Source organism: Seriola dumerili, unplaced genomic scaffold (assembly GCF_002260705.1).
Source record: "Seriola dumerili isolate Sdu_G_001 unplaced genomic scaffold, Sdu_1.0 BDQW01000226.1, whole genome shotgun sequence".
Taxonomy (NCBI): Eukaryota; Metazoa; Chordata; class Actinopteri; order Carangiformes; family Carangidae; genus Seriola; species Seriola dumerili.
Window position 1 is genome coordinate 1,176,410 of NW_019174481.1, and position 14,294 is coordinate 1,190,703.

Below are 14,294 nucleotides of genomic sequence, written 5' to 3' on the forward strand. Positions count from 1 at the left end.
TGTGGATGGTCTATGCTGTATATACATCATGGCATATTTACATTTTGTCAAGACAAAGCAGCATAAAAGGATAATACAAAACAGATTAAAGGCAGATTATGTTGCTTCTAAGAATTCTCATATGTGAATGTACTCTGCCACTCTGGCATGGTTTCGGTGTGGAGTCTATATTATTCCTGAGGGCCATTGGGGAGAAGGGTTCAAGCCTGGAATGTACACTATTTCCCCACAGGAAGTTGAGCATGGAAGTCTACCATTGCCCCACGCCCAGATCTCCACATCACATCACACACACAGTCAGTCGGCTACTGAATTATAGAACATAAGTCAGAGATACTTGTTCTGTCATGTATGGCACAAAGAATAAAATAAACATCACAATAAACTCCACAGTACACTGCTCTTGATCTTTTGTGTTTTATTAAAGTCACTTTATCTTTGATACATCTTACACTTTTATTGTACAAAATTTCACATGACATTACAAAAATATTGAAAGGCATTTTTAATAAAAAATTGTACTGAAGCTGTCTACTATGAGAGCTTTGTTTCTCTTTTTCTTTACTTTTTTTTTTATAAAACTCAATATTCACAAGTTGTCAACTTTACTGGATGACATCTGCCAAGCTTTGCCTTAAAGCAGCACGTTTTACATTTACACAGGTCTCGACACAAAGTCATAGTGGGTGTTTCTTCAAAAGACACACTGTATGTATACACAATACAGTATTGTACAATGTATGATAGCATGCAGAGTTTTCTGATGCACTATATAGTAATTTTCAAGACATGTATGAAAAGAGAACAGGACTAGTTTCCCTATAAACGTCAGATCAAAGTTTGTCTCAGTGACTTGAGACTGAATTAGGATGCATCTTTCAGTCAGTGGTTTTAAGTATTAATATTATTATTATTATTGCTAAGAAAGTTAATTACATCAATATCATGCAAACATTAGCATGATTATTACTTTAAAATTCAATGTAATGATTTTCGTCTATTATTATAATACACAGCCTCATTGCCAGCCCTGTTGTGTAACTTTACAAGACTTTATGAGATATTAAGCAGTTACAATGTGCCAAAAATAATATGTTGTTTCTTTCACTGTTTTTGCTATATTGTGCTTTGGTACTGAAAAGCTACTATACCTAACCACTGCTCTTGTCCCTGTCTTGCTTTTAAGTATATAAATGTCTGTATAGCATACAGTATATCACAGGATTGTTCAGTGATGTGAATAATCACTTTGATTAGTAACAGTAAAATATGTGTACTGTATATGATGCTTTTTTCCACAGTGTTCCAGTCTCAAGTTACATGTGTCTGTTGGAGCAGGTGCCTGTTCTCTGGCTGGAGAGAGGCACACTTGTAGGCTATAAACACTGAAATATATAGACATGACATTAAACACACTGGCGCACACACACAGAAAGGCCTCACCCAAACACACACACACACACACACACACACACACAGAGACATACACATGAGCATATGCAAGGGACACACCCGACGCTCACACACTCTCACACACTCTGACCTAACACTTGTGGGCACTCGTCTGGTACATATAACAGACAGTCATTTCATTAAATGGCTCAGTGGGGGCTCGTCCTAGCCAGCAGAAAGAGGCCCACATCCAACACATACGCCCTCACTGTACTTTCCACCTACTGTAACTCATGTGCACCTTCTAAGGAACACTACATTATGGACGTAATAAAAGCTTACAAAGCTTTCCAAAAGCTTCACTTCAGGATCATTCAAGTGGTGACAAACAGTACTGAGTTTAGCTAAAATAGTGCTATATTTCACGCATACATACAAATGCTTATGTTTGTAATAAAACCAAACTCAAACAATATCCTTCCTGAAATCAAGGAATTTGTTGTTTTTTTTCCTTCTCCTCATGATTTTTTTGCATTAGTCACACAGTGAGCGAGTGGCAGAAATATGAGTATAGCTCCCATGCTGGATACAGCTGAGGGAAGAAGGCACAAAAGCTACACAGAGCTTTGTTTACAGCTGCCATTTCTCAGTTTTGTTTCATTTCAGACTTTAGTCCATGGAAAGGCCTTGACAGAGGAGAATCTACAAGGAAGATCTCTTTCACAAAAGGAGAAGAGGGACAAACATCCCTGGTTCTCTCTTTTTTCCACATTGGGATGTGAGACCGAGGAAAGAGATGAAACTTTCCATTGAGAAAGCATAACTTGCTTGACTGTTCTTGCGTAGCCTCCTCTCGTCCGTCGAGATGTTCAAGATTCCATATTTGTCTGTGTTATCCAGATTGTTAGAGTTCATTTTATCCAGTATTGACCAGTGGCTATAGTAGTGATTTGAATGGCACAGGTCAGGGTTATATACAATCAGTTTGCAGTCTTCTCTATGCCATGATGAGATGGTTGCTTCGCTCTCTGATGTCTGCAGGAGGAACAAGGTCTTTCTTTACTGGAGTTGGCAGTAAGGTAGAACGTCTTCCTTTGGGCTTGAACAAGTCTGACACAAAGAAAACCTGTGGAAGGGAAAGAAAGAAAACCATCCTTCAACATCTTAATCATCATACTTCCCTCGTCTCCCTTTTTGTCCCGACAGTTTTTTGTTAGTGATTTCACTCCCTTTTCTTTACAGATACACAATGGAGTTCCTCAAGGTTCGGTACTAGGCCCCCTTCTGTTTTCCATTCACATGCAGCCTTTCTTCATTATAATTTGTAAACACAGTCACACGTTTTATTGTTATGCTAACCACAGCCAATTGTATGTACCTGTTTACCTGTACCATTCAAATAGCTGATGTGAAAATGTTAATTCAGAAACTTTATCAGTTGAATCAAGACAAATCTACTTTCTTCTCTGTCTGTGAAGAATCTTACAACCTGTTGTTGGGAGAGGACTACATAAATGAAGGCATGATTATTATCATTATTTAACTTGGAAGCAAAAAATAACTTAAAACTAACTAAATAACCAAAATTAGATTCATTTGTAAGGACCCTCAAATTCTTAAATCTAATCTGATATAGTACTATTACAAAAATAAAACATTATGGAACTACTCACTATACAGTAAGCCACCAGGGCTCCCTGTACAAAGCCCGCCAGGACATCAGTCGGGTGGTGCTTGTGATCAGAGACACGGGACAAGCCGGTGTAGAAAGACATCATGATGAGGGTGAACTGGGTCAGAGGGCGCAGCAGGCGGGCTCCATGCCAAGTGAAGCGAGACTGCAGATAGAACTGGTAAAGAGACAGAATTGTGGGTTTATATACTGTCTATTCAGGGCACATGTGTGTATACATGTTAAAAACAATTCAGTAACTCACCACCAGATAAAGCATGGTGTACATTGAGAATGATGCATGTCCAGAGAAGAAAGACTTCCTGAAAGACACAGGACAATCAGAATTTTACTTCACCTAATAATCTGTGAACAATACATTTTAAATTATATGCTTTTAAATCTGTTACAATACCTGGCCTCTTGAACTTTGCTCTCTGGCCCCTGACACTGGTAGTCAGTGATGTAGCCCAGGGAGCAGTTGATAGTGGAGAAGTCAGGTTTGCACACATCAATGAAGTGTGGGCGCATGCGGCCAACTGACACTTTGGCAATGTCAGTGAAGGACTGACTGATGGCACAACCAAAGACGAACACTCCAACCTGCTTGTAGAGAGCAGAAATGTAGGGGTTCCCTACAAAAGACTTGGATCCTTCGTTCAGAAAGTAGATCCTGTAGCTTTCTCCAATGATGATCTGAGGGAACAGAAGAGACGGTAAAGTCAGTGAAAATCATAACTGTGACTGTGTCCAAGTCCCATCTTCCTCTCCTCGGTACTTATTTTCAATCTCCTGAGTGTTCAGTGAAACTGTGTGAGTGCAGGAGGGCCAAAATACTTTATGAGGAATGGCACAGCACTTTCAAACATGGACAGAGGAACTTCTTTTGCTAGTGAAGTGCAGTGCTCATATTTCACATGTAATTTAACATACAACTGTTTGTTACTCATTATTTGACTACTTCCCTGTCATTCCCTCTTTAATGTCAGAACATAGCTAATTGTGAATGCAAGTTTTGCTTGAGGTAATTTCCTTCAAGTAAAGACTGCAGCATTACTGGATTAAAAGTGTTCATGAACAAACCCTCAAACAAGAAGGATAGCATTAAGCTCTTGTGGACTAATTGGAAATGTGCATCAAAGTCTGTGGAGATGGGCATTTGGAACAAGGACAGACTGAGCTCTGACATACAGGTTTCAAATATAAGTTGTATATATGTGTGTGTATATATATATATAAATATATATATGACTGAAATAACTTTTTTTCAGGATCAAAATGATGAGAGCTAAAAAGGAATGCTGTGATTTCCTCTGAAGTGGTTTGAAAAAGGCTGCTTTATAGTTAAACGTGTTTACCTGTGCAATTCTACTTCTCAGAGAAAACAGTGAGGCAACGTGGGAGGCAACTCAAACTGTCCGCCATGTATAGTTTTATGTAAGTGTGTAAATAAACCACCGTCTAAAACCGACGATTGACGGGTAAGGCGCACTTAGGAGGAGGTGGATAGCCATAACTCGCAACAGCTGTTCAAGCTCAAATGAGCCTTCCCTACCCCCCCCCATTCTCCCCTGTTGTCTTCCAGCCACTCACAAATGAAAGTAGTGAAGAGGAGTGATAAAGGGAGAAAATGGAGGGATGAAAGCAACAGTGAGCAGTGAGCAATGAGAGGAAGGGAAGATAGAAAGCATAGAGAGTCTGATAAAAAGGACAAGAGGAGTGTGAACAAAGAGGAGAAAGGGGAAGGAAGAGGAAGGTGAGAGGAGGAATGAAGGCTGGAGTGGGAGGTGGAGGAGGGAGCGAGTGGGGGAGGCACCGCTGGTTCTAATCAGCAGAAACGCTGAGCTAGGCAACGTGTCTGATTTTGGTGGCCAGACTCCACCAGGCGTACGTCGGGGGCGCGTTTGTTTTTCACTGCTCAGGCTGTCTCTCTGAAATGTCTCCGATTTCACAAGGGATGTCTGGCTGTTTTCATGTTAGTATCTTGGTTTCATCAGACATTCTTGTGAGGGGCGCAGGAATAAGTCTCATTCTTGGAAAACACTCTCTGCAGAGGGATAGCCCTTAAGGAGATTTAACAAGCTGATAGAGTATGTTGTTTCCACCATCCAGGCCTTTAGAGCCAGCTCAACACAGGCCAGCTGCTTTCATGGGAGAGAGGGAAGGGGGAGAAAACAGATCTGGTTCCCCTTGTGTGAAAGATTTTACGATGTGAACGAATAAATGAATTGGCATTGTAGGATATGTTGCTGTTAGACTGAAACCTCAGAGATAATCATGGAGGCTAGATGCTGATTTGTGGCCTATGTCAAAAGTCTTGTATTTCCAAAATGACACCATGGTGTTTTCGTGTCTTCTAAAAAAGATCTGTATAAATTATAAAGGATGTGGCCTCTTGCGTTTCTCAGCTTTATACAGGGGGAAATGAAGCACTGCATGACCTAATGTTGTTGTTTTCTGGTTCAGAAAACACAAAGCTTGGCAGAACGCTCTAGGGGGGAGACGGATTACAAAGTCACGTTTTGCCAGGGGAAAATGAGATATCTGGCAAAGTCTTCTTGTTTGGGGCCTTCACCACAATTCCACCCCACCAATTACAGTATTTAACCGAACAACCATTGCGTCAACCATAATTACACGGGCCAGGGCTCCTTCTCACCATGAAAACCCCTGTGGCCCCAAGCCCGTAGAGTAGTCTGCTCTCCAGGAGGAGGGAGAGCTGATGGAGAAGCCATGCCATGAGGCAAGGCACAATTCCAACAAGGATCTGCCAGGTGACAACCTCACATGCTATGGCAGTGCTGAGTAACACCACAGAGCAACTAGGAAATTTCTGAAGGATTTAAGTGTGAACGCTGCATGGTTTATGTCCCCAGAATCTATTTGCTAGTCCACTGCTAGCACATTCCCGATAACTGGCAATTATCAATGTCTTAGCTAATGTGTTAGCACCTGTTTAGGATGAGGCAATGCTAAATGTTAATCCATGGATTAACAGTTTCTAAGGTGCTCACTTAAGTGTCACTAGTTAGTTACTATTGCGTTTGTGATAGCCTGTTGGTTGCTAAGGGTGCTTCCTACACGGTTGCTATGGCTTTCGGGGTGATTTCTAGACGTTTTGAAGGTGGTCGCTATTGGTTGCTAAGTTGTTGTAAGACTGCTGCAGTAATATTGCAGTTTTTCTCCTTTTCTTTTCTTTTGTGTTCTGTGTATTGGGAGTAGATATAGCTGGGTTTGGTGATTGAAATCATGGGTTCATAGGGTTCTGTTATGTTTTGCTATACTAATTTAATAGAGATGCACAGGGATTGCTCTTATACTTTTTCTTGTCTACACTGGGTGCAGCACCTCGTCAGCAGCACAACAGAAGCTGCAGTCCTCCATCAGTGTCTACACTGGATGTATTGAGCCACAGGATTGCTGAGTGTTCAGAAGTGTTTTGACAGACCTTACAGGCGAAAAAACAATCTTGCACAAGGGGGTAAAGTCGCAGTTATCTCCGAAAAAATCGGAGTGGAGTATGAGCCGTTACGAAGCCGGTGTAGACAGATGCATAGGTCAAAATCGAAGTATATCTGAAAACCACGGCAGAAAAATGTGTAGTGTAAGATGGGTTGTTTAGCTTTCACCTCTGAGCACTGGCATATGGAGAAAAAATATTTTGAATTACCAGATGCTGGGATAAGGTTGGGGTTTAGTGCAGATTTTGGACACATCCTCACTGTTTTCTCTCAGGAGATTTGAGACAGAGAAACAATTCAACACCTCACTTTCTCAAGTACCTTTATCAGCCGAGTCATCTTAAGCCCCTGAAGAGAAAGCCTTGAACAAATGCTGTTGACTGGTTGTTATCTAGCATGTGCTGAAGCCAATCAGAGAAGCTGATAGCACAGGTATGGAGAGGTGTGGAGAGGTGTTGTTTCAGTAATCATGTAGGATAATCTCTGTTTATACCCACAGTGAGTCAACTGTCAGATAAATCCCTCTGATGGAGCACGCACAAGTGTATTTCATTGAAGGCGAGTGCAGTGGGAATGTACATGGTTTGTTTGGAGAAAAATATGAACACATGTTGCACCTGTAATTGATTGAACGAATCTCTAAATCATTAAAAATCATATAATTGTGAAATATATTCCTTGTTGGAAATGTTACATTGATCATATACAAATTAGAACCCCTATTGGAGACAATGAGAACTACTAGAATGGACTGTGCACTCAGGATGAGAAACGATGTGGTCAACATCTAGTTTAAGTCAGTCAGTGTCAGTGCGTGCTGCTAGTAATGGGGAAGGTTGCTGAAACACAAGAAGTGATGATGGCATTAGTGATCAAAGTGAGGTGACTTACAGAGAGGATGGTGATAAGAATGCCAGCAGCACTAAGCACACCGTCGCTAATGGTGTCTCCATTTTTGGCCGGGTACTTGATGGACTCATCATCGCAGTAAAACCCCCTACGGTAAGGCTGAACAGCACTGGTCTCAATGACCAAGAAAGGCAGGCCGGCTAGTGTGAAGAAGCAGTGAACGGCACAGAGAGAAAGAAAGGGGGTGGGGGTGGGTGAGGGAGGGAGAGAGAGAGAGATGGAGGCGCTGGGTTAATGATACGCAAATTACAGAGGTCGCAGGTACGAGCAAGAGGTAACAAGGGAACATGTGGGACTGGCTCAATTCATTCTGTGGCTGTTATCTATGACTAATGAAGAAATAATGACCCCAGCTTTGCTCAATATTCAGTATTAATGGAGCTTTGTGAACACATCTTTGGATGTATTGAAGGACCATACCTGTGCTTTTTTTTGTATGTTTCAGCCTGTTAACTACTAATCATGTATACTTTACTTTACTGCTGACCATCTTCCAAAGCATGCCATATATTTTAATACCAATCTCTGTCTCTTCAGGCTGCATTGGTTTCCATTAGTTTAACTTCAGGATGACAATGAAGTGGCAGACATTTGTAAGTAAAAGGAGCCGACAGCCAGTCAGCTGACCTACAGAGCGCTCCAGTCTTTTGTTACTTTGACAATTAATCAATATTCTGACTAGTAATATAAATGGAAACCAAGGGCTGTCTGTAGGCTAGAAAATTAGTCTCAAAGCTCACAATGATATGCGTTGGAAAATGGTGGGCAGTAATGTACAGCATACATGATTTACAGCTAATGAGGTACAACATGGATGCACCAGTGAGCATGAGTCAGAGCCTGTCGTTCCAATCATGTCATTTGAGGTATCTTAAGCCAACCAGTGGATGAATGGAGAGTGTCCCAACATATGCTCTCTAGTTCTCCTGCTGCACCAAACCAGGACTTACTGAGACCACGGGCACAGTGACGCCCACAGCTGTGAGCACGGTGGTGGACACTGTGCTGCTCTTATAGGGAAGCCTGATGCTGTTGTCATTGCAGAAGAATCCTCTCTGGTAAGGCGGGAAGGGAGATTTGTGCAAAAACACGGCAACAAGCAACACTGCATGGTTGGACAGATACATGAGCGCAGGTCAGACAGCTCTTAAAAACCAAAACAGTGAACAGCTGCATCAACAGACATTATCAACAGGAAGACAAAAAGAAAAGCACAGACAGATAGAAATCTCAGTCAGTCAAACAATCAGATTAAACACTCCCAGCAGATGTGAATTTAAGTTATGAATCTCATCCTTTTTTTCTGAACTGTCACTGATGCAGCCATAAGAAAATGAGCTAAAATAAACAAAATAAAACCAGCTGATATAAATGCTTAAATCAAAGCTACATAATTGTTTTCGACTTAAGTGAACCTTTCATGCCCTGAATAGCCTCAACTGATCTCAAACAGGCTGAGTTAGTGCTAAAAGGGTTGGATGTGTCATGTTCTTGAGAGGGGACCATTGCTACTAGCTGACAAGAAAAAAAACACAAACACTATCAGAGTCTTCCTTCCCTTCCCGCAGCGGCTTTCAAGTGCACTTAAAAAGGCCCAGTTTAAGATGCCTTGGGGGGTGTCTGCGTCTGATCAATTTAGTGTGTTTCACCACTTAAAGTGGCAAAAGGATCTTATTTATCTCCTGACAACAAACATAGAGTGGGTGTAACTCAGATGCAAGCCAAAAAGGACAGCTTATTTTCTCCATTTACTAAAGGCTTCAATGGCTTCACTTTGAAATTTGAGTGTGGACGTCGTACCCAGGAGACGCCTCAAATCTCAGACAGAATTTGGAAAACACACTTTCAAATCACTTCAAAGCAGCATTTAACAGATGCTGGAGCTTTCAAGTCACTCTTTGAATAATTCTGCGATCTGCCGATACAAAGAAAATCAAACATCAGCGCTCTTTCTCACACACTTTCTTCCCCTGTCAAAAAGCTAAAAAGCACTGGGGTGTAGAGGTCAGTGCTGAGAGCTGCTGAAGGCAGGATGATGGTGGTGGTGCTGGGGGGGTGTGATTTCTCAAACCAAATGTCAACATAGGCTTCAGTTGCTGCTGAGCCCCTCAACCCCTTGCATCCACATAAATACACACACACTTGCACAAAAACACACAGCTGACTGGCCTTTGAAGGTCCAGCTGGGTTGAGCTCAGGTTACAGACAGGGCTCTGCTGCTTGATGGGAACTCCAGAGCACCGGCCTTCCCTCCACATTCAGCAGGATTCACATTATTAACTTTGTCTTTTTCATTTTCCTTCTTAAAACAAATACCTGGACGGAGCTACAATCGGCACTGAAGCAGGTCTGGTGGCGAAAGAGCGGGGTGATACGTCTCTGAGATCTGTAACAGTAAAAATATACTGTACTTCAAATCCTCAGTGTCTGATCCTTGAGTTTACTTTGTCTGGCCATGAACAGAACAACACAGGCCTTAGCAAAACACATTCATTCGGACATATAAAGGCTGCCCAAAATGCTGATATAAAGCAGTCAAGGGAAAAAAGCACAGGGCTGAAAGTGCTGGATGGGAAACACATGAAGCCCAGAGTCTTGACCCCTGCAGACTCTGCTGAACACATTCACAGACCTGATACAAGCCACAAGGCCAGAGGCAGAGGGCAGAGACTAATAGAGAGAGACAGAGTGGTAGCAAATGGATTGATGAAATTACGTGTCTACAGTTTATAAAAGGAACCTGCACGAGGTCAAGAACCTCAAACAGCTGATTGGAAAGACGGAAAAAACACAATGAGACACTGTCAGGTCCTGTCTTCCAGAAATTCAGCTGGGTTTTTCTTCTCTGCTCAGTCCTCTGACCCCTTCCATCCGTCTAAACAGTGCAGCATCAGCATTACATACGGCATCTTGGGATTTTCCCCTCCTACCCTCTTCCTCCCTTCCCGCTTCTGAAAGCCGGGTGGGGGGTGGAGGAGGAGGGGGGAAAAGTCATCCTGCCAACAACAACACCAGTCAGCAAGCATGGGTATGTCTTTTACATTAGCTCAACATCAACCCAAAGACAACAGAAACAAACAAAATGGTTTGAGAGATTTTTTTCTGACTTCTCAGTTCCTAATGTAAACATCAGGTGTCCTCTATTCAGTTTTGCCCCAAAGCAGTTTGCTTAATAATCAACAGGGGAGCCCTAACTGAAAATAAGCAAACAAAGTAAATGAATAATGATGATGACTTTTTCAGCACATTACTGAGCGTTGCCTCACATCAAAATATGCTCGAAAAAAATACTGAGACCTACTAGTTAGAATTTCCTACGCCTGTCCGTTTTGCCTTTCTCCCTGTTCAGCCCTGGCAGTTCCGTGTAGCTGCAGTTTGTGGAAACTAGAATCAATGTATAACCCTCATGCTGAATTAAAGCCCTACCATATTTTGGAGGCATTCACCAAAACACCAAGTGTGACTGTTAAAATAAACAGACGCACATTTTCCACTTGCAGGGATCTCTCACTGTCTGGCGTAGAAATGTATACATGTCTGAGGTAGTTGTGGTGTATACACAGATGCAGTTGTTTTTACTCGCAGCAGCCCCCACACAACCTGCTCCCTGCCTGTCTGTCTGTCTGTCTGTCTGTCTGTCTGTCTGTCTGTTTGCCAGTCAGTCTGGCCTGCTGCAAAACTTAGTTCATGGTTCCTGTGGAAGGGAAACCAGCTCTGCCTGCTTAGTTAAAAACAGTTGTATTTGTATTGAATTGCTAGCGGCTAGAACTGCTGCTTATGCTCCCCTTTGCTCTTCATTTACTATCCATATTTCTTTAGAGGAGTAGGTATTACACAGTTCAAATTCCAGATATACATATCTGTTACTCCTTAATTCCTACAACCACAATAAATACATGCACAGACACATAGAAAAAGTATGCAGACAATACGATTCATACATGTACATAAATCATGCACAACAACACCACATACAGTATATACACAGACATTTACACAACATACGGCTTGCATGTACATACATGCCTAAAAAATATTACCCTGAAAAATGCAGAATAATTTATCAAATAATCAGTTCACTTTAACTTCAGTCCATTTAAACCTTTAAATAAATTCAACGGCAGATACAGTGTATTTGTATTACATATAAATCCCACATCCTAATTTATATATTTGATTATATGCACAACAAATTTAATACAGCGATATCTTTAAGTAATATTTCCTTAAACTGAGACCTTTCAGTGCCATTTTAAATTGTCTGTGTTTCAACTGTCTCACTTGTGACACATCACTCAAAAACAAACTTGAGGACAATAATTGCTGTATGACTGGTCAGCACTTGTTTCCGCTTGAGATCTAGCTAATGATTGTTATTTTTAGAGGGTCAGTTAAACCAAATTACAAATAACTAGACTGTCTCATTTTCAGTTTTACTTGCTGAGTGTTTGAGATATTTGTCACTGAGATTACTATTACTAGCCACTATATACCACCCACACTCGAGGAACCAAGCCTTAAAAAACATAAGTTACAACAAATTTCAACATCATTTCCATGATTTCCCGGCTCACCATGGTCTGTTTTCACAAAACTGAAAAATACAGGCACAACTGTGGCCGATTAAACACCTCCTATTTACTGCTGAACCAGGACAAAAGCACACAGAAACATTATAACACGATTAACTGGGAAACATGAAAGCCACCTGCTACGGTTTAATGCAAACTGAACCTGATCACCTCACCACAGGTTGAAGCAAATAATAAAATAAATAACAGCCCTCTGCTTTTCTCAGCATTATTCATCAGGATTTAGTTCTAATCACCTCTGAATCAGAGTGACGCTTTCCTCTAGTCTACTGACTCATGTTATCTTTACCGCCACTGATGGTCTACTGGGATTACAGTGACTGGAGAAGGTTCTTGTGCACAAGAGAGAAGGGAGAGAGATATCCCCAGATGTAGCAGTACTCGAGCTGTAATCAGTGAGTGGATGAGTGGTGATTACCAGAGCTGGCCCACCATTTCCTCCCTGTGGTTGTTCCCTTTAAACCACGTCTTTTGCCAGAAAAACACTTCTGGTTTGTTGACAAGCTTCTCTGTGGGAAGGTATGTACATTCAGAGCAAATCATGGGGATTTACCCTCCACAGAGACAAAAACTAGACAAAAGCTAAATATAGCTTGTCAGAAAACAACTGTTTATACTATAGACCTCTCATGGCATATTTTAACAATAGCTGGACTGCTGCTTTTCCCATGCAGTTGCAATAACTTTTATCTAATAGTTGAATGCTCCTCCGCTGTTTGCCATTACGTTAACACTACAGAACAACACACTGGAAACATGTGCTTATATCAGAGAAGAAAATAAATTAGTGAAATTATTGAAAAGTCAAAGGTTTAAGCCCCAAGGAGAGCCGCGAACCTTTTGTAGGACTTCAAGGTTCAAGCTTCAAACGGTGTAAAAAAATGTTTCACCTGCAATAACAACCTTAACCCAATGTCTGCGGCTGCTGAACGAACACACACACACACACACACACACACACACTTCTGACAATTTCACCACTTCCCTTAATTACTCCACACACACACACACACACACACACACAAATATAATATGCCAGATGTTGGGATCAGAAGAATTCCTGCTGGTGTGGAATGTGAGCCATTCTGGAAAATATAATGAGGAGTCAAAGCAGAGGCATACAGTACAGGTGTGGGTGGAGACCAAAGAAATGTATCCCTCTTGGAGCAATTTATTAATTAGTTTCCCCTTTGCCAGCAGTTTTTTTGGTGCTGAGGAAAACAGATCCACTAGCTTAGCTAAAGCAATTGCTGGAAAATATGCAGCTTTAAAGTTGCAACGGCCAAATGTGTTGGCTATAGCTACTAGTGGGGCATCACTTGTTGCTGTAGCAACGGAGCTTGTGGAGCTGATGAAGCTAAAACATTTAACATTTGGCTAACAAAGGTGTTTAAATTTGATAATTACCTTTAAATTCCTATCTCTTATTAAAAGTTTCAATTAAGCTTAATTGGTGTAAGTGACATTTTTTATGACCTGTATCATTCAGAGGACATTTAGCTAGATTAACGTTAAACTATCAGGGCAGTATCGGTAGAAAAGTGGTTTTCCTCTAAATATAATAATTATAATCATAAAATACAAAATTTAAATGTCAAAAAATATTACAAGGGAGATCATATTATAGTCATGTGTAGGAAAACTGGTAGATGAAGACAACATGAGATGAAGAACAAAAACGTAAAGTTAGTTAAAGTCATACTGAACACACCTGAAGTCCTGCCAATGTTTACAATATTCAATCAAACAATACGTTTAAAAAGAAAAGACAAAATGAGTCACTACTAATACAATGTAATGTTATACATGTTACTGATAACGGTAACTGGTGAAACTTTATAGTGGGAGACTTACCCAAAAACAGGCAGAAGAGATCCACCCCGACCAGCAACTTTCTCCTGCGGTGGTCTTTGCAGTTATTGTTGTTCAGTGAACTCCCGCCGTTCCTCGTCTCGGCTGCCATCGTTTTCTCATATATCAAACAGCGTTGCATTTAAAACGTTTTGTGTGTTTCAAATGTGAGTGGAACTAAAAATGCTGCTGCGAGCTTTCGCAGTGGTGCGTTAACTTTACGTTTTACTATCTACAACAAGCGACAGCTAGCGGCTTCTACATGAATCCTAAGGAGGAGTAGTCGCGAAGAAAGTCTGTGAAGAAAACAGGCTGCTTTCTAAAAGTAACCACCGCCTCTCTAACAACAATCGCAGCTCGCTTTCTTCTAACTTCTAACCATCGTTTACTCCTTTCCATGGGGGTAGTGGGTGTCCT

The 14,294-nt window shown here is 41.2% G+C and overlaps 1 protein-coding gene across 2 annotated transcripts; it reads right to left on the minus strand.

Annotated features, from left to right (window-relative positions):
* Positions 1-403: 403 nt before the first annotated feature.
* LOC111229054 (phospholipid phosphatase 3-like) lies at positions 404-14,235 on the minus strand. Of its 2 annotated transcripts, none has more exons than XM_022755214.1 (6): positions 13,881-14,235; positions 7,417-7,574; positions 3,480-3,760; positions 3,330-3,387; positions 3,066-3,242; positions 404-2,518 (listed from the first exon to the last, which is right to left on the minus strand). In XM_022755214.1, exons 1-6 carry the CDS (start codon positions 14,017-14,019, stop codon positions 2,390-2,392), a joined length of 942 nt encoding a protein of 313 aa, XP_022610935.1. In that variant the 5' UTR covers positions 14,020-14,235; the 3' UTR covers positions 404-2,389. The 2 variants fall into 2 exon arrangements, with proteins under 2 accessions (XP_022610935.1, XP_022610936.1); XM_022755215.1 differs by lacking the exon at positions 7,417-7,574 and adding an exon at positions 8,385-8,539.
* Positions 14,236-14,294: the final 59 nt, after the last annotated feature.